This window comes from Ailuropoda melanoleuca, chromosome 3, assembly GCF_002007445.2.
Source record: "Ailuropoda melanoleuca isolate Jingjing chromosome 3, ASM200744v2, whole genome shotgun sequence".
NCBI lineage: Eukaryota > Metazoa > Chordata > Mammalia > Carnivora > Ursidae > Ailuropoda > Ailuropoda melanoleuca.
The window spans coordinates 146,928,658-146,948,920 of NC_048220.1; the positions used below are offsets into that span (position 1 = coordinate 146,928,658).

At 63.6% G+C, this 20,263-nt stretch overlaps 1 protein-coding gene across 1 annotated transcript; it reads left to right on the forward strand.

Moving 5' to 3' along the window:
• Positions 1–27: 27 nt before the first annotated feature.
• Positions 28–19,252, forward strand: TERT (telomerase reverse transcriptase). Its single transcript, XM_034657110.1, has 16 exons — positions 28–246; positions 359–1,664; positions 3,617–3,812; positions 4,954–5,134; positions 6,026–6,205; positions 6,595–6,753; positions 9,331–9,426; positions 9,971–10,056; positions 10,933–11,046; positions 11,424–11,495; positions 12,209–12,397; positions 15,555–15,681; positions 15,941–16,002; positions 17,056–17,180; positions 17,781–17,918; positions 18,381–19,252. Exons 1-16 carry the CDS (start codon positions 28–30, stop codon positions 18,482–18,484), a joined length of 3,354 nt encoding a protein of 1,117 aa, XP_034513001.1. The 3' UTR covers positions 18,485–19,252.
• Positions 19,253–20,263: the final 1,011 nt, after the last annotated feature.

Genomic DNA, 20,263 nt, shown 5'->3' on the forward strand with positions numbered 1-20,263 from the left:
CTCCCGCGGACCCGCCCCTCTCCTGCCATGCCGCGCGCGCCCCGGTGCCGCGCGGTGCGCTCCCTGCTGCGGAGCCGCTACCGCGAGGTGCTTCCCCTGGCCACCTTCCTGCGGCGCCTGGGGCCCCAGGGCCGGCGGCTCGTGCGGCGTGGGGACCCGGCCGCCTTCCGCGCGCTGGTGGCCCAGTGCTTGGTGTGCGTGCCCTGGGACGCGCGGCCGCCCCCGGTCGCCCCGTCCTTCCGCCAGGTGGGCTACCCCGGGAACCCGGCTCGGGCCTGCCGGGGTGGGAGAGGGAGGGCCGCGCGCTCAGGCCCCGGGGGCCTCGGTCCCCAGAGCTTCAGGACCCCTCCCCCCGCAGGTGTCCTGCCTGAAGGAGCTGGTGGCCAGGGTGGTGCAGAGGCTCTGCGAGCGCGGCGCCAGGAACGTGCTGGCTTTCGGCTTCGCCCTGCTAGACGGGGCCCGCGGCGGGCCGCCCGTGGCCTTTACGACCAGCGTGCGCAGCTACCTGCCCAACACGGTAACGGAGACTCTGCGTGGCAGCGGCGCGTGGGGGCTGCTGCTGCGCCGCGTGGGCGACGATGTGCTCACGCACCTGCTCACGCACTGCGCGCTCTACGTGCTGGTGGCCCGGAGCTGCGCCTACCAGGTGTGCGGGCCTCCTCTCTACGACCTCTGCGTCCCCGTCGTGCGTCGGCCTCTCGCGTCCCCCGGCCACAGTCCTGGGACCCGGACGGACCTCAGACCCACGCGCCAGGCCTGGACCTCCGGCGCAAGGCGGCGTCAGGGCAGCTCCGGGAGCAGTCCGCCTCTGGCCAAGAGACCTAGACGCGGCGAGACGCCAGAGCCGGACCCGGGGACGGACAGGCCGTCTACCCGGGCCCACCTGGGCAGGGCCCATGGGCCGAGTGACTGCAAGCCTCGCGCAGTGACACCTAGCAGGGCCGCTGCAGAAGTTTCCTCTTGGGAGGGAGGGCCCCCTGGGACTCGTCGCATCTCCCCAGTGGCACAGCCTTCTCAGGGGCCCCAGGGAGTACCCCATCACCCAGCGCACCCCGAGACCAAGCACTTCCTCTACAGCTCGGGAGGCAGGGAGCGGCTGCGCTCCTCCTTCCTGCTCAGTGCCCTGCCGCCTAGCCTGACCGGGGCCCGGAAACTCGTGGAGACCATCTTTCTGGGCTCCAGGCCCGGGAGGCTGGGGGCTGCCCGCAGGTCGCGCCGCCTGCCCACGCGCTACTGGCGGATGAGGCCCCTGTTCCAGGAGCTGCTTGGGAACCACGCGCGGTGCCCGTACAGGGCGCTCCTCAGGACCCACTGCCCGCTCCGGGTGGCGGCCACTGGGGAGGCGTCCAGAGACCGTGCATGCAGAGGAGTGGGCGTGTGCCCGTCGGAGAGGCCCACGGCAGCCCCCGAGGAGAGCACGGACCCCGGGCGCCTGGTCCACCTTCTCCGGCAACACAGCAGTCCGTGGCAGGTGTATGCTTTCCTGCGGGCCTGCCTGTGCCGGCTGGTGCCCGCTGGACTCTGGGGCTCCAGGCACAACCAGCACCGCTTCTTGAGGAACGTGAAGAAGTTCATCTCTCTGGGAAAGCACGCCAAGCTCTCGCTGCAGGAGCTGACGTGGAAGATGAAAGTGCAGGACTGCGCCTGGCTGCACGGGAGCCCAGGTGAGCAGCCCGGGAGCAGGTGCCTGGTCGGCCCTGCAGGACCAGGCCCACCGCCTGAATGTGGTAGGCCCCTCCCTCCCAACCTTCCCTGCACACCCGGCTTCGGGCTCCAGGTGGGGGCTCCATCCTCCACCTCCGACCCCTCCCATCCTGTTTACATGAACCTTGGAGGTGCTGATGGACTCAGGCAGACACCGGAGACACGTGGTGAGCAGATGTGGGGACGCAGGTCCAGCCGTCCTCCGTGGCGGGGAGCAGCAGCAACAAGGACAGACCCTGGGGTTTTGCCACTTGACCTTCCCCAAGCTCCCAAAACGTCTGAGACTTCTCGGTGAAAGAAGATTGCGGAGCCCTCTGTTAGAGCCAAGGTTACCACCCGGATACCCACTTCAGTCTCCCGCGATGGGAGCTTAAAATATGCCTGGCCTCGTCTCCAAAGAACGTGATTATGATGGCCTCCGATGGGGAGCAGGGGCACACCCTTTCCAGTTCCCCAAGAGGCTCTGAGGCCAGGTGATGGCAGACAGCAGGGCGACCTTCCAATAACTTGGGTTTGTAAGGTTGTTGTCTTTTTTAATTGTGGGAAAACAACATACAGGCTGAGACCTATCCTCCTAACAAATGGTTAAGTACATAGGAAACATTGCCAGGTGTAAGCACTGTGTTGCACAGCACGTTTCTAGAACTTTCTCACCTGGCATGCCTGTACCCCATAACCAGCCACTCCCTTCTCCGTGCCACACCGTGGAACCTCCAAGGTGCCAGGCGCGGTTGGACAGGCTGTCACAGGACTGGTGCTGTCAGGCTGCCGCTCACTCTGTGGAAGGAGCTGAGTTCTGTGACCCTGTCCCCAGCTTCACACAAGGTCTGCCGTGCCTCTGCACTGCATGCCGGAAGGAGCTGGTGCTTTCCCGGGGGATTGGGGCCCAGCCTCTGGACCTCCCCGTGTCCTTGCACACTCCAGCTATGGCCCTGGCCGTCTGCTCCTTCCCGTGGCCATGGCCACGCCCGTTGCCACACCATGCGCCTCTCCCACTCTGCCCTCCTTCCCGGTTTGCCCCCCCACCCCCCGCGGCGCTTAGGAGCCTTGCGCTCTGCTGTCCTCTCAGGGTCCCTTGTCCTGAGCAACATGCGGGTCTGACACGGATATCCCACGGCCTGAGTTACGCCCCAAGTTAGAGGTCGTGTCGTGGTCTGTGGTCAGCGTTTATTGAGCTTTGTCCCCTGCCCTTTTCTTCCCTCCCCTCTCTCTCCATTCTGTCCTCTGCCCCAGACCAGCCTCTGGGTCCCCTTCCTGCTCCTTCACGGTTCCTTTCATGTCCGTTATCAGTGGTGAAGCCCCCAGTGCCATATGGGCCGTGGCCTCTGTGGCAACCTGGTGACACCTTCTCATGACCTTTCCAAGTGCGCAGAATAAACTACAGAGGACTGGTTTGACCCGTGGGGTGACTTCCCATTCCTGTGGTGCGTGTTCCCGGCTGCACAGGTCTGGCGGCCCTTAGCTCCCGTGTGGTCCAGCCTGGGAAACCCCAGGCATTTCTGGGTCCTGCTGCCCAGTGGTGGCCCTGCTGAATGGCTGTGTCCCCGTATGGAGAGCTTGTCTCTGCCCCTGCGTCCTCCTTGTAAACCAGGACTGATGACGAGGCCCCGTCCTCTCTGTCCAGTAGAAATATAACGTGACCACATCCCCAAACTTTCTGGTAGCCACATCACAAAGTAGAAAAGGAAATGTGGAACTAATCCAGGAACATCTTTTATTAAAGCCTGACACCCGCAGTGCTCTCGCTTGGCGGTATCTGCAGAAGCGTTGTCAGTGGCTCGCGCCCCCTCCTCTGGCTGAGGATCCGTTCCCTGCGCCTCGGTCCCCGCCTGCCCGTTTCATGCGGCCGGGGTGGCTGCGATGGGTGGGGCAGCTGGGGTGGACACTGGGTTCTGGGCCTTTCCCGTTGCAGGGGCTCGCTGCGTCCCGGCCGCCGAGCACCGTCGCAGGGAGGAGGTCCTGGCCACGTTCCTGTGCTGGCTGATGGGCACGTACGTGGTTGAGCTGCTCAGGTCGTTTTTTTACGTCACGGAAACCACGTTTCAGAAGAACCGGCTCTTTTTCTACCGGAAGACCGTGTGGAGCCAGTTACAGAGTATAGGAATCAGGTGCGTTAGTGCCCCTCGCGCGTGTGTTCTGCTGTGTGTGCCGTGACAGCCCTGCGTCCTGGCCACCCAGCCAGCCCCCCTCTGGGGTCCCTCCCTGTGCGCCCCTCGCTGGCGGCCCCTCGCTGGGCACAGACTCCCGAGGCCCCTTGTTGGCCTGTGATGTCAGAGTTGGGGCTGTGTGGGGCGCAGAAGTGGACGAAGCTGGTCTTGGATGGGAGTGACCTCGCAGACGGGTTGCTGGCTTGTCCCTGGCCCCTGGGTCGGATTCTGTTAGCCCACACGGAATGAGCGGGACGGCCTCACCAGGTGATGGCGTGCGGCGGTATCCGGGGGCAGACGCGTGCATCGGGAGGCGGGGCCCCATGCACTACATTGCAGCCTGACTTGCCTGACTGGCTGCTAGGCTCGTCTCAGACACTGTTTTATGTCCGTCTGAAGGGTTGTGCTGGACGCAGGCCGAGTCGGGATCCCGTCAGGGCTGGTCTGCCAGCCTGGCCTGGCCGAACATGCCCAGTGTCCTCCCAGCGCTGGGCAGGGCCCCGAAAGTGGCGAGATCAGGGCTCCTGGGCTGGATCCCACATTTGGGTCTAAAACCATGCCCTGAGTCAGGACATCTCGTGCAGAGGGAGCTGGGCCGGAGTCCCATGAGCCACAGGGCGCTGGGGCTGTGTCCTCCTGCCCCTGGGAGACGGTCTGGAGGACTTTACTCTAGGTTTGAGGTAACAGACAGTGCAGTGACCCATAGTGGCTCTTGAGACTTCTTGTGGGGACTGTGGAAGCCGTCCCCTGCCTGCCAGGCTTCTGAGTCCCCATGGTGGATTGGGCTTGCATCCTGCCTTTCCCTGCTGGGCTCCCCCGCCACCTGTGGGTGGTGCTGGGGGACAGGCTGCTGGTCACGGGTGACGGGGAGCCGGCATGTCCTTGGAGAGATGGTTCTGTTCCTCTGTGGGGCTGCCCGTCACCACCTCCCCCGCCCCCTGCCCTGCGTGGATGGCTGCCCCTGCAGGGGGTCGGCCACAGCATCGGGATCCTGGGGGCTGGCTCTGCCAACTTCGGGAGCCTGGCTCTCTCTGGCAGGTTTATCCGCCCTGGACGTCTTGCGTGCCCGCCGAGCTGCAGCCCACGCGGTTCTCTGTTTCAGACAGCACTTCACCAGCGTGCATCTCCGAGAACTGTCCGCAGCAGAGGTCAGAAGACACCACGAAGCCAGAGGAACTCTCCTAACATCCCGACTCCGCTTCCTCCCCAAGCCCAGTGGGCTGCGGCCCATTGTGAACATGGACTACGTGGTGGGAGCCAGAACGTTCCGCAGAGACAAGAAGGTCAACGCTGTCTTTTCATTTCTAAGTCAAGGGCATGGACAGCCCAGGCTTGGCGTGGAGGTAGACAGGAGTCCGGGAGGGTCTGCAGCCCGTCAGGCCCCCAGGAGGGCAGAGCACCACAGACAGGGCCGTGCGCCCGAGTGCAGACAAGGAGCCCGTAGGAAGGCCAGTCCTACAAGATGCTAGACGGCCTCCATGAACCCACAGGTTCTCATGACAGCTACCCACTCTGCCCCCGGCTTCTGGAATCCTGCCGATGCAGGGACTCTACTCTCCGTGAGCTGAGGATAGAAAGAACCGGGTTATTCACCTGCCACCAGCCTGCTGGGGTTCCAGTGACCCATGCAGGACCTCCCCCTGTGGTTAGCACCCCCCATAGGTCCCCCCGACGGCGTGTCTGTCACCAGAGCTCTGACCCTTTTCCAGTGGCTCCACAGAGTGTTTGGGGGTGATTTTGTCATTGCGATGCCCTCAAACAAGGAAGCAAGGCTGTCGATGTTGGCTGGGGACCTGGTTGGGTCTGTGAGTGGAGAGGGGTTCCTCCTACGTGGTGGGTGAGGGGTCCCCACAGAGGCAGCGTCCTGCCCTGCATGTGGTGGGGTCTTGGGAGGTGGAGAAGGGAGACACCCGTTGTTAAATTAGCTGCAATTTCTATACAGAGTCTCCAGGGTCCCGTAACAGATCCGTTGGGAGATCCCAGGTCCTGGGGTGTGTGGGGGGTCGGCCGTCTGGCCCTTCTGGAGTCTGGGGGATGCCGGTGGGCAAGGGAGGTGCGGAGGCAGGGAGCTGTTCCTGGGGGCCCAGTGGGTGGGGGTGGGGAGGTCTGGCCCAGGCCCCTGTTTGATGGGCGTCCTCTGATGATGCTGCCCCTGTCCTGGGCCGGCTCTCCAGGTCCAGCATCTCACCTCGCAAGTGAAGACGCTGTTCAGCGTGCTGAACTACGAGCGGGCCCGGCGCCCCAGCCTCCTGGGGGCCTCCGTGCTGGGTATGGACGACATCCACAGGGCCTGGCGAGCCTTTGTGCTGCGCGTGCGGGCCCGGGACCCGGCGCCCCAGCTGTACTTTGTCAAGGTCGGTGCTCAGTTCCGGTCCCCACCCCACACCAAGTGAGCTAGCTGGGCATGTCCGGCCTGCGGGAGCACCCCCTCCACCAGCTGGCCGTGCATCGTGGGCCCTGGCGGGGTGGGGGCGGGAGTGGCTGACCTTCAGCCCCTGAGTTTGCCCGAATGGGGTGTCCCTTGGGGAAGCCACATCACGTGTCTGGGTGTAGACCGGGACGCAGGCCTGCCCTGGGGGTGCTGAGTCTGGAGGCCATGGAACAGGTGTGTGCGGCGGGGACAGGGCTGTCAGTGGGGGTTCAGGGCGTCCGATCCTCCTGAGTTTGGGAACAGCAGGTCAGGACCAGCCGTACCTGGAACCCCGGGGGCAGGCCCTGCACAGGTACATCTGTTCCCACGTAGGTGGACGTGACGGGGGCGTATGATGCCCTTCCCCAGGACAGGCTGGTAGAGGTCATTGCCAACGTGATCAGGCCTCAAGAAAACACCTACTGCATGCGCCAGTATGCCGTGGTCCGGAGAACCGCCCAGGGACACGTCCGCAAGTCATTCAAAAGACACGTAAGAGCCACAGGAGTGCGTGTTCCATGATGAGGTGTCTGTGGTGTGGACGTGTCCGTGGCATGGGTGGACCTGCCCCCGGAGGCCCCTGCCCACCTCCGTGGGTGCTGGGCTGCACTCCCTCTGCCCCCAGAGCTGGAAGGCACCTCGCGCTCTCATTCCTCTTATAGTCGCGTCCTCTCGTGCTGCGGGCCGCTGCCTCCTGTGTCCCTTTACAGAAGGGGGCCGCGGACGGTACGCCAGCAGCAGCGGAGCTGATGTCCCCACAGACACACTCTGCGAGCCTGTGCCTGGCCTGAGGTCGTGCAGAGGGCTGGGTGTGCTCTGTGGGCCAGCACTGGGCCAGCGCTGTGGGAGGAGAGGGCCCGGTGGCGCCTCGCCCAGGAAAGCTGGGCCTCCCGTGCTGGCCCTGCCCACACAGCAGAGCTGCGGGTCTGGGGCACCCCTCCCCCAGAGGCCAGGGCTGGGAAAGGACAAGGGGCCTGGTCAGATGCGGCAGATCCCTACCAGTTGTCTGAGCACCCGGGCCCCCAGAGCAGCCGGGATGTGGGGAGGCAGAAGGCTGCCAAGGGCAAGGAGCGACCCCAGAATTCTCAGGAGAGCCCCACTTGACCACCTCTGGGGTGAGGCTCAGATGATGTGGTTTGCACATCCCGAGTCTGCGACAAAATGCGATTTTGCCCCTGTGGGCACAGATGGCAGCCACCACCTGGGTTGAGGAGTAGAAAATCACGGTGCCCACAAGACCCCCCGTCCCACTCCAGGGTGTCCCCTGCTCGGACGTCAGTCGTTTGGACTCACTTATCTGTCTCGAATTCCATGAATGTGACATCAGGCAGAACGTGCCCTTCGTGTCTGTGTCCTCTGCTCCCCAGCGAGTCTGAGACGCGGCCGGTGGCGGTAGCAGCTCTCCGCCCTCCCTGTCATGGTCAGAGTTCTATGGCACCAGTGCCGCCCGCAGGGCTCTGCTTTCTGCTGGGCGGGCATTCCCCTCACGGGTGATCCGTGGATGGGGACGTTGCTGGCGTGGAGCCGTTCTGTGTTGGGGGACGGTGCCCGACCACGCTGCCACGTGTGCCGCTGCCACCACTGGGCCGGCCGTGCTCGTGCCCACAGCGTCCGGGGCGGCAGCACTGCGCGGGGCCGAGTGTCCCTGCAGTGTGTGCGGCCGTCCTGTGTCAGCGTGCGGGGCGTCTTCCCCATGACGTGCCCGGCGAGCTCCTTTCATGGATGGGCCACTCGGATGTCTGCTCTCGTGAGATGCCCGTTGAGCTCATCCCCCACTTGCGAGGAGCCGTGTGCGTTCGTCACGGATTTCTTGGGATCTTCACGTGTTCTTGGTCTGTCTCTGCCTTTTCATCACAAACGGGGTCTTGATGAACAGAAGTTTTTCACCTTCACGGAGCCCGTTTGGCGGCGTTCGTGGCTGACGCCGTGTCCTTTCTGCTCTGCACGCCGTCTGTCCCTAGCAGTGGCAACGCGGTCCTGCAGTTTCCATGAGAACAGCTCGTGCTCTCGGCGCCCCGCCCGCCGGACCTTACATCCGGACGCAGTGTCGGGGCGTGTTCACAGTCTAGGCTCCCCTCCGCGTGTGTTCTGCACACGGACTCTGGCCACACCTCACGTGTTCTGACCGACCACCTGTTTCCATGAGCTCCTTCCGGTCACTGTCCTGTTCTTCATCCTCAAAATCCCGTGTGAATTTTCTCACAGACTCCAGCTCTCTGGTTCATTTTTCCTTTTTTTTCTTTGTTTTATTGTTTTTTTATTGACTTTTAATTAACTTTTTCTTGATTGACTTTTAAATCCCGGCAGCTCCGTAGCGGCCTCGTCCTCGAGCAGGTTCCTCGCACGTCTGCGGGGCGTCGTGGTTGCACAGGCCCGTTCTCTCCTCCCCCCACCCCATGCGTTCCCATGAGATGCCAGCCTTCTAACTAAAAACTAAAGCGTAGGTTTTGCAGAATGCTGGTCTTCTCCATGGGAGAATCTCTCACCTGCCAGTGGGCGTGGCGGATCACTTGGGTCTGACGGGGCTGGTATTAGATCCTGCAGGGCTGGCCGCTGCTCCCCGTCGGCCCCCAACCTCCTGTGCTCACCTGAGAGCCTGGCCACCGCAGCCCCATCACTGCCTTTGCTGCAGTTCCCAGCACCCCCCGGGGCACCTAATGCTTATAGTCGGTGGAACTAAGGAAGAAATGGCAGTCTTGGCTCATTTCTCTGCAGTCCCCTCCCCCCCAGACCAGCCCCTCCATGCTGGCTGCTTGGGTGGCCCTATGCTCGGGCTCCACCTCCCATGGCGAATGGACAGGCCTCAGGGAGGGGTCTCGGGAAGGAGGGACCCCTTCCAAAGACTGGGACCCCCAGCGGCTTTCCTCCGCATGTCATCTGTTGTCAGGGGAGTGACCAGGTGGACGGTTCCTGTGCTCTGGGGCCCTGACCAGCTCCTAGTGCTGTACCCTCCCGTCCCCAGACGGCACCTGCTCGCTTCTGTTGTGGATGAGGTCTCCCGCAATGTGACTTCTGCTCGCCAGGCCTGGGCGGTGCGTGCCTGCCTCACCCCCTCCTCTTTGCCGGCAGGTGTCCACCTTCACAGACCTCCAGCCGTACATGAGGCAGTTCGTGGAGCATCTGCAAGAGACCAGCTCGCTGAGGGACGCTGTGGTCGTTGAGCAGGTGGGGGGTCTGGCACGCGGCTCGCTGCTGGGGAGGGGCACGGACACGGGCGGTGGCCACCATCTGGCTGGAGGGGCCCAGGTGCAGCTCTTAGCAAACTCCACCATGGTCCGGCTGCTTCCACGTGACTTGCTAGAGACATCCTCTCCCTCAGTTTTGATTGCGAGGCTGAAAGGAAACGTGCCCCCTTCCTTAGGAGGACAAGTTGGATTTGCCCTGTGCCCCCCCCCCGGGACTGACCGTCTAGTGGGAAACCCCTTTTCCTTGCATGTAAGCAGGGGCTGTTCCTGAGTGCGGGGCCCTCGGTGATGGATCAGCCCTCAGGCTCCGTGGCCTTTCCAGAACCAGTTACAGGGAGAAGCCGGTCCACCCACTGAGGCTCTGAGATGTGAGGACCCGGGTTCCCGTCAGCTGCTGCGGGACACACGGCGTGTGCCCTCTGGGCCAGCGTCCACAGGCTCAAGCCCGGCCAGAGCTGCGGACCGCCCTGCGTGGCATCCAGCGTGGGGCCCCTGCCCGCCCACACCTCCATTTGTTCTTCCAGAGCTCCTCTCTGAACGAAGCTGGCAGCGGCCTTTTCCACCTCTTCCTGCGTCTGGTGTATAACCACGTCATAAGGATCGGGGGCAAGTGAGTCGGGGTCCCCGGCCCCTTCCTGTCGTCACCTCCGGCTCTCTGCAGGCACCGCGGCCACTCGGCTCCCAGGGTTCGGGAAGTCCTTTGGCACTTAAATGCCGGCAGATGATTTTTTTTATTTATACAAAGCCAGACTTCCCTGGGCGAGCCCCTGCACGAGGACCCCAGTGTGCGTCTGATGAGAGAGGTGGTCCTGGGGGCTCAGGCTCACAGCCAAGATCATTAGAGGTCAGCTTGGAATGTGGGCACCTTCCCTGGGATCAGTCCCTGTGCTCTAGGAATCAGAAGCTTAGTGAAAGGATGTATCGTTATTACTGTGTTAGGAATAATTATAGCACTCATTAAATGTAATTATATCCGGAAAGTAAAATAACGTCTGCATCCTGAAAAATACCCCTGGTGAGTGCACAGTGGGGTGAGTTTTCACAAGGCAGCATGCCTGTTAGTGGCCCCCGCATCACTAGAGAACTTTCTCCGTGGAAAAGGCCATACCTGTGACCCCCACGCCTCCCCTGGAGAGGCACCGCCCACTTCTCTGCCTGCCATGATCTTCATGAAAATGGGTTGGGCCCATGTGGACAGTGGCAGGTATTAGCAGACACTGGCAGGGCTTCGTGGGAGCACATGACGAACCTTGATTCACGTGCCCCCCAGTGTGTGGCGCATATGGGTGCGTGGTCTCCGTACGTGTGTGTCTACATGCGTGGTCCGCACACGGTGTGTCTTCATGCATGTGTGGTCTGTGCGCGTGGCCCGCGTACATGCTCTGCCTGCGTGTCTGTGGCCTGCGTGCGTGGTCTGAGCGCACTTGTGTCTGTAATGAATGTGAGGCCTGCTGTGGCCTGCTTCCGCCCGCGTCCTGTCCGCCAGGTCGTACGTCCAGTGTCAGGGGATCCCGCAGGGCTCCATCCTGTCCACTCTGCTGTGCAGTCTCTGCTACGGGGACATGGAGGGCAGGTTGTTCCCCGGAATCCAGCAGGACGGGTACGGATCCCCCGCACCGTGTGTGTGTGTGTGAACTTGCTTTCACCCCACCTTGCGTTTCGGGTCCTCTGGGCGTGGACAGGGCCATACTCGTGGCTTCGTGTCAGGGCACGTGGGAGGTAGTGAGCGGGGCTTGAACGTGGCCTAGAAGCAGCGTGTAGTGCAGCCAGGGCCTGGGCGCACTTCCACGGGCCTCTGAGCCGTGGCCGTGGCCCTGCCCGTGCATCCCCAGCCGCTGCCATGTCCCAGGAGAAGGGAAAGCCTTTGTGTAGACTCTGGAGAAAGTTACTTTGTCCGTGTCCTTGTGGACTGGGGTATTTACGTCCCTCTGACCTTCGGCCCATTGCTGCAGCCCCGGCCCCTCTGCCCCGTCGTAGGGTGCTGCTGCGCCTGGTGGACGACTTCCTGCTGGTCACACCTCACCTGACGCAAGCACGGGCCTTTCTCAGGTGAGGCTCCCACGCGTGCGTCCACGGCTCTCCTATGGCCCGTGAGCGGCTGACCTGACTTGTGGAGTAGCAGTTCCCCCTTCGTGAGATGAATTTACATTTGTAGGGCGCCCTTTGTGGGGTGCTGTGTGGACGGTGGCCCCCGGGCACGCCCACAGGACTCTCGCTCCCTCTGAGCCCAGGACTCCCCCGCGGGCGGGCTTGGGGTGACGGGTTTGTCCAAAGATAGCCCAGCAACCAGAGCAAACACCCCTCAGTTTATAACCATCTCCTTCCCTGGAAAAGCACACTTGAAAGTAAGACCCTGGACTCCTGGGTCCCCAAAGGGACAGCGCGGAGGACCCCACGTGCCCAACTTAATTCTGGAAAATAACCAACCCCCCCATATGGCCCCCCGGCCTCGTAGCACCACCATTTAGCAAGTCCCTCCCATGTGGCCTACAGGGAGAACGGGAGCCACACGAGCAAGTCCGCGGCCTCGCTTCTATTCCTGTGTGTGCGGCATGGTCCCCCCGCCATCTGCCCAGTGCAGCGTGCACCCCAACTTCCAAGGGGCCTGTGCGCTGGCAGCCCCGCTCCCCAGGGCGGCGCCCATGCCTGCCTCCATGCCTGTGGCTCCGGCTCAGTGCCCGCGGCCGCCACACTGCAGAGTGCCCCAGTCGCCCAGCGGCGTCCCCCTCCTCCCAGGGACTGACTTGGTCTCTCTGCTTCAGGACCCTGGTCAGAGGTGTTCCTGAGTACGGCTGCACAGCCAACTTGCAGAAGACGGCAGTGAACTTCCCCGTGGAGGACATCGCCCTGGGCAGCGCGGCCCCCCTCCAGCTGCCAGCCCACTGCCTGTTCCCCTGGTGCGGCTTGCTGCTGGACACCCGGACCCTGGAGGTGTCCTGTGACTACTCCAGGTGAATACGCCCGCGATGGACGCAGCGCAGTGCGCAGCCTTCCTGCCTCTGTGTGTGACGGGTGGGTCACAGGTCAGGGGTGCCCAGCGGCCCGTCCAGATGGGGGCGGCAACACGTCCTCCTTGGGATTAAGTGCATTCGCTAGGTGAGCAGTTTTGGGGCTTTTTTTGGTTAGAGGAATTTGTGCAGGAGACTTGGGGGTCACAGCATGTTCTGCAGGGACGCTGTGTAGATCTGAGTTCAGAGGTTTGGGGACAGGCTGGACGCAAGTCTCCTTAGGACGGGGGCACACCCTGTAACGCCCACCATGGCCTCCCTGGGGAGCGGGGCTGTGGTGCACGGGGCCTGCTGTGTACGTGGTACGTGGGACCCTGTCCTGGCGAGCTCGTGCTCCCGCGAACAATACTGTGGACCAGCAGCTCCCCCAGACTTTCTGTTTTCACTTCGTGGAGGCTGGGAGTCTGAGACCCACGTGTGGGCAGGGCTGGTTCTCCTCATGGTCTCCCGTGTCCTCACATCCGTCTGCATTCAGGCATCTCTGGCGTCTCTCTTCCTATAAGGACGTCAGCCCTGTTGGGTCAGGCCCTCCCATGACTTTAGTGCTTCTTACAGACCCCATCCCCACACACGGTCACGTGGGTTAGGGCTGTAACGTGGATTTGGGGACCAGTTCAGCCCCTCACAGCCAGTTTCTCCTGAGCCTGAGAGCTCCCAGCCTGGCCTTGGGCTTGGCCCAGACACAGACTCAGGACAGACGTGAATGCAGGAGCCTGCTCTCGTACGAGCAGGAAGTACCGATTCCACGGCCACGCTGGAGGGCGGGCCTTTCCTTTGCCGGCTGGGGACTCCGCCGTCCTGGCTTAAACGCTCCTGGTTTGTTTCCACGGTGCTCTTTACGCTCTCCCAGCCCGCTCTGCTGCCCTCACCTCCCCATGCAGACTCACGCCTGTCCTTCCGCGTGCGAAGCCCAGGCCCCCTTCCTGCCCCGGCTGCCCCATCTTTGGTTGGTCTCTTCTCATCCTTGGGACTCGGCTCAGACGCCCTGGCTCCCTACCCTCTCTCACCGTCCAGCCCCCACCACACCCATTGGTCACGAACGGCCCACCACCTGTCTGTCCCCAAGAACCTAGGCCGTTTGGGGGACGGGCACCGCCATTCTGGCCTGGCACCCCATTCTCTCCCTGGGTAATGACGCTGCCTGAGAGCGCGTGGGTGTCGCGGGGTAGCTGTGCTCTCACAGGTCCTCTCCGCAAACGCCTGTTCACAGAAGCGGCCCTAAGGCCTCGGCTGTGGAGACAGAGGTGCCTGGACCCCCACGCGGTGTCCTGCGTACGCGGCAAAGGCCGAGCGGGCTGAGGGGGAGGAGACACAGGAAGGATGAGGACCGTCCTGGAAAAGACTGACAAGGCGGGCTTCTCTCGCGGACTTCCGAGTCTTCCCCAAACCTAGCTCATCCGAGGTGGGGAGGGCGAGGCGGCCAGACCGACGGGGCTGCCCTCACGAGCATGCGTGGGTTGGCCGTGGTGCCACGGGTGGGAGCGAGGGGAGGACGTCCGGTTGTCTAGGAAACAAAGTAGGAGCAGCCAGTGTGCCACAGCTCGGTGTCACGGTGCGCCCAGGAGCCAGTTCTGGGCTCGGGAAACAGAACAGCAGGGACAGAGTAGGAAGACTCAGAAAACAGGTGGGTGAAGGTCCTCCGACATGGCGCAGGGGGCGGAGTGAGCGGGACCGGCAGGCGTCAGACCGGAAAGGAAGTGGCGGGTGGCTCAACACCAGGAGCCTGAAGCCTATGGGCAGAGACGGTAGCAGCGCCTCGAGCGCAAGTGGCCTCGCTGAGCCCAGCATTTGGGGCCCACGGCTACTTCTCAGGTGTGTCCTTTTGGCGCAGACAAGGGACCTGGCCCTGGTCACCCAGTGGCACGGGGTGCAGAATTCGAACCCAGGCCTGGCTCCAGTGGCCTCCCTTCCATGCCCTGAGCTCTGTAGAGGTTGGACGTGGAGGCTTGCAGGGAGGCCGCGATGGACGCCGTCATGGAGGAGAGGGGGTGGCCCTGAGCCCACGGAGGCGGGGACTGGAGACCCCCCCCCCCAGGCTCTGCCCGCCCGCTAGAGAAGCTTCCGTCCCAGGTGCCGGTACCTGGCGCCCACGGTCCCTCAGCAGTGCTCCTGGCGCCCCAGTCGGGCCCGGGCACATGGGCACATTTCTGAGGGTTGGGCAAACCGGAGCGACTTCTCTAGAAAGCAGCAAATTTGTATTAAAGCCCTTGAAACAATCAGACCTTTTCCCAGTAACTGCACTTCCAGAAATCTGTCCTCAAGGAACAAAAATCAGGGACATCATCAGAGCTGTCGCTTGACCGTTGGGACAGCGTGAGTTACCACAGCTAACGAAACAGCCTGACTCAGCGGCCAGGTGGATGTCATGCCTCGCCCAGAAAAGCTTTATTCTGACATCGAAGTTGCTCTCAGAAACTATTCAATAAGATGAAACGTTGATCTCGAGGTTAGCGTGTTTGACGCTGGCACTGAGGGTACCTCCCGGGACACAGACCACACGGGCCACGGGGTGTTTCGGGGACATAGGGGCAGGGGCAGGTGTTCCGGTGTGGGCGGTGCTGAGCCGACGGCTTTCCTGCCCCTTCCTGTGTCTTCCCTGTCTCCCATCTTGAGACCGTGTTAGCCTCGTCCACGGCGACCGGCTGTCGGTGGGGCGTCCTCCTGCAAGAAGCCCTCCAGGCTGCCAGAAGCTGCCAGACTGTGGGCTCAAGGCTCTGTGTAGCCCGAGCAGCCGTGCCGAGCCGAGGAGACCCCACCCCGCTCGGACGCTCTCCCAGGAAGGCACCCGGTCAGGCGCGTGGTTGCCATGTTAACGTGTCTGGTTGAACCGTGGACTTCACTGGTGCTCTGTGCTGTTTGTCACTAACGCGTGCACGTGTACATGACCCCGATCGTGACCCAGATGTGTGCGGTGCGTGAGGGCCTGCCCCACCTGAGTCCCCCGCGCTCTCTGCGCCCGGGCCTCACCTGCGGGCGGCCCGGGCGTGGGCGGACACAACGCGTGTGAGGTGTGATCGGAGCGTGCCTGTGACAGCGTGGGCTGGCGGGCGGGCTGCGGCGAGGAGGACTCGGTCTCAGGGGCCCCCGCTCTGTCCCTCAGCTACGCCCAGACCTCCATCCGCTCAAGCCTCACCTTCAGCCAGGGCACCAGGCCCGGCAGGAACATGCGACGCAAGCTGTTCGCCGTCCTGCGGCTCAAGTGCTGCTCTTTGTTCCTGGATCTGCAGGTGAGCGCGCGGCCGGTCCTCACGCCCGCCGGGGCCCATCGTCTGGCACTGGGTCCCTCCCCACGGTGGGGCTCCTAGGCCTTGGGGCTCAGGCCCTGGAGCCGCTCGGCGCTCACCTCCCCGACCCTCCCGCCGTCGCCGCAGGGGGGGCCCACCCGGGGCCGCCTCCTTCAGCCTCCCTCTGACCTGGTGATAAAGCGCGAGACGGAAATCTAAATTCCAGATGTATCTGCAACGTCTGTCTTCCTTTGTGACCCAGGTGAACAGCGTCCACACGGTTTATACCAACATTTACAAGATATTTCTGCTGCAGGCCTACAGGTGGGTTCCTTGGCCACACAGCCACATGTGGGTCCATGGGACTGCTGAGGCCCCGGCTCTCCCGCGGCCTAGGAGAGCACCCTGCCCTCCAGTGTCCCAGGTTTTCAGCCGCGGACACTGCAGCTTTGTGTGTGTGCGTGTGTGTGCACCTTGCGTGGTCCCCAGGCAGCGATGGGAGGCCACCATGGCCTGGGGTGTCCCCACTCCTGTGCTCTGACCCGGGACCTCACAGGGGCCTGGAGCACGAGGCGGGTACAGGCAGCCCACGTGTGGCGGTAGAAGGCAGACACCCGACCTCTGCTCGGGTCCCAGAGAGCAGAGGAACAGGTGGGTACAGGGGAGGCTCGCGACCCTCCGATGTCCCCCAGAAAGGGGTGGTAGGCTGTGGCCCCGAAACAGCCCAGCTGCCATTCCTGCCCCACTAATGGGAACGTCTGAGCCCCCGTGTGCTTCTGGAACATTCTCGGTCCCTGCATGGCTCCGGGTTGTCCTGCCGAGAACTAGGGCATGGCTGGGGAGTTGGGGGGCCCTGCAGTGCTTCTGCCTTCCTTCAGCTCTTGGGGGGACACTTCCATCTCAGGCGTGTTGACCCCAAGGTCACCTTGGCTGCCCCAGCCTCAGACATAGAGCCAGGCTTTGCTCTGGTTTGCAAGGGAGACCTGCCCCTGGCCACTCAGGGGAGCGGCTGACTTCCAGCCACAGTCAGGACAGATGGACGTGTGAGCCTGGGTGAGTCTGTGGACTGGAGCTGGGCGTGTGTTGTTTCCAAATCCGGCTCCAGTCTCCCGCAGGCGGGAAAGTGCTTCCCACTCAGCAGGGTGATCGTGTGTGACGTCAGGTTGCTGGCAGAGGGACAGGCGTGCACGTTATTCCAGAAGGGGCCCAGGTGGTCAGTGAGACCAGGAGCACGAGGCACCTGGAGGGGGCTTGTCGTGTGGTCCCGCGCACACACAGACACGGAGGGACACGTGTGCACACGTGCGCACACATCCATGCACACACACAGACGCGTCCCACCGGGGACCCTCCTCCCACACGGCATCCCTCCGTCAGGTTCCACGCGTGTGTGCTCCAGTTTCCATTCAACCAGCCGGTGAGGAAGAACCCCTCCTTCTTCCTCCGCGTCATCGTGGACACCGCGTCACTCTGCTACTCCCTCCTGAAAGCCAAGAACACAGGTGTGCGCAGGGGGATACTGGGTGTCGCTGGCGGGTTTTGAGGGGTCACCTGTAGTGCAGCAACACGGGCTGCTCCCCGGCACGCTTCCAACACAGCACGGCCGTGCGCTCCGGGAGTGCCCCCATCAGGCCTGGGCCTGGTAGCTCCCCCTCCCCTTGGTGCCCTGGGCCTTGGGCACAAGTCCCGGCCAGTGGTGGGGAGGAGGCTGGGCCCCACGCCTGCCGCCCCTGGAGCTCACTGTCTGCAGCCCAGCCTTGCCCCAGGCGCCCCCCAGAACCGTCTCCGCTCCCCGCAGCTCCATCCCAGAAGCCTCTGGCCGGTCGGCAGCTCAGGCCGTACGGTGTCCCTCGGGTCTTTGTGATTTCCGTTTTGTGGATGTTGCTTTTGAGAAGAGGAATAAAGTGCCAGCCGTCAGGGTTCCCTGGGGCTTGTGTTACAGCTGACCTTGAAAGAGAATTGCCCGTTTGCCCCCCCCACCCCGGCCTCTGTCCCTGCTCCTGGGCTCGGGTGGTGTGGGGACCCCAGGCAGCATGGGGCCCATTGGAGTACGTGGTCTTTCCGGGCGGGGCCTTAGCCTGTCCATGTGTCCCCACCCCCAGGCATGTCCCTGGGGACCAAAGGCGCCTCTGGCCCATTCCCTTCTGAGGCCGCTCAGTGGCTCTGCCTCCACGCCTTCCTGCTCAAGCTGGCTCGTCACGGTGGTACCTACAGGTGTCTTCTGGGGGCACTCCGGGCAGGTAAGGGCGAGGCTCCCCTCTGTCCTGCCTTGTGTGTGCCTGAGCAGGGCTGGGCTCCTCCGTGTCTGAATGGCTGTGGGTGGGTCCAGGGGCCCCCAGGTGATGGAGTGCAGGTGCCCTGGGGTCATAGGCTCTCTCACCCCCTGCCGGGCACGCCCACCTGTCACTCTGCCACTCCACACCTCACTTCCTGTCTATGGGGAGAGGTCAACTCCCCACTCCCTCCGGCCCCACTAGCCTGGTGTCCCCCAGCCCGAGTGCCCGGGCTCTGCCCTGGCTGCCCCGACATGGGCAGAGGGACCCCCAGCAGCCAGTCTTTCCCACACATCCCTCCTGTCCGCCCCACCTGGCACTCGGAGCCTGGCCTGCACAGGGCAGGCGCTCAGCGCACAGACCATGCCTGCGTGGCCTTTGGCGGAGTCCCGAGGCCGGGGCACCCTCGTGTCACTCGTCCCCTTACAGCCAAAGCGCAGCTGTGCCGGCAGCTCCCAGGGGTGACGCTGGCCGCCCTGGAGGCAGCGGCTGACCCCAGCCTGACCGCAGACTTCAAGACCATTTTGGACTGACGACTGGTCCTCCTCAGCCCAGAGTGGCCTCCAGGGCCCCCGAGCCCCAGCCGGGGTGGCTTCACGTGGTGGGAGGAGCTGGCTCACCTCAGGTCTGGGCCCTTTCTCCCCCGAGACCCTGAGACTTGAGCTGCTGGCCGGTGTCCCCAGGGAGGAGAGCCCCCCAAGCACCCTCTTGTGATCGGGGTTGTGTGTCCTTCAGCCACTGACCGCCAGGAGGGGGCAGGTGGGAGCACCGGGTTGGGCTGTCCTGCCCGTCTGGACCTTTGTCACCCCCGCCCCACCCCCCACTGGGGACTGCCCCAGTCTGCACACATGTCCCTGAGGGCTCTGGGTGGCGGGTGTGGCTCCTTCCCGCTATCTGCTCAGTGCCCAGGCCTGGACTGTCAGCGCCCACCCCAGCCGTCCCCGCGCCGCGGCCAAAGTCTGTGCCTGTTGAGCTTTCCCCAGAAGCTAAGGGCCCAGTCAGCTGTTCCAGACCCATCCCCGCCCGTCCTTGTGGCCTCGCCCTGCCCCCCGCACCCCCGCTGACCTCCTGTAGCCTGAGTGTCTGGCCCACCCCACCTGCCGCCACCCCCACTTCCGACTCTTTCCCCCCGGCCCCTGCCCCGCACATGGTGGCCCCGGGTCATCCTGGTGGCAGTCCTCTGCACGGTCTCCTCCCCCTGGACCTGCCAGCCCCGGAGACTCTTGGGGAGCCACAGAAGGAACACGCCAAGCCTTTGCTCTGAGAGGCTTCCATTTTCCCACGTTTGTATTAAAACACGTGTTGCGTGAGGCCTCCATACCACGTTCCATGATTACAGACACATCTGTGTCCACACGTGGTGTGCAGGGTCCTTGGCCTGGCGGGGGTCCCAGGGGGCTTTCGGGGGCAGGGACCTGAGGGCAGGAGGGGGAAGTGGGAAAGGGCCCCCCCCCGGGGCAGGTGTAGCAGGGCAGTGGGCCAGAAGGCCCCCATCCAGCCGACTCTGGCCTTACCGTGGACCCTGAAAGGGGGGTGGGCCGTATTCTGAGGCCCAGAACACTGGATTCCCTCCTGAGCACATTTCTTCTCTGGCTTCACAGTGTCCAGGTGACCTCCTTCTGGACGGTTCCTTGGAGCGGGCAGTGGGTTTGGGAGGTAGGCGGTAGCCTCTGGGCTGCTTGTCTCCTGCTCCTGTGTTCTGGACCCTCCATCACCTGGGGGCTCCTGGGGATGGCCCTGCCCCTCTCCCATGCCTGCATCCTGACCACGGTAGGGTTCCTTCCTTCCTACGTCATCACATCTGTTTCGCTGAACTTGAGGCTGTGCTCGCGTGGAGCAGACGCATTGGCCAACAGTACTTGGGCCTGGGAACAGGTGTCGTGGGGATGCGCTCTGCAGGCGGAGCTGTTTGAGAGGGCCGGCCCGCGGGGGTCCTGCTCACACACCTGGGAGCCCCCCAGGCTGGGGGACAGCAGAGGGGCCACAGGAGGGGCCGGGTTTGGGTGTATATTCTGCTGAGGATCACGGGTCACGGCTCTGGCGGGGGCTAGATTGAGGACCGCGGGGGGAATGAGCGGCCCCACGGGTTACGGCAAGAGCAGCTCAGCCCGACTGGGCAGCAGCAGGGTGGCCCAGACAACCTTTTGGGAGAGGCAGGGGGGTTCATGGGTGAGCGGGAGATGAGGTGGTGGGTGTCAGCCTGAGCTATCCTGGGGGCCGCCCCATGTCTGCTTCAGCAAATCTGGGGAATTTGCAGTTTTGGGGAGTTCCAGATGCTGCTGGTGCTGCTGGTGGGGTCAGGGTCCGCACGC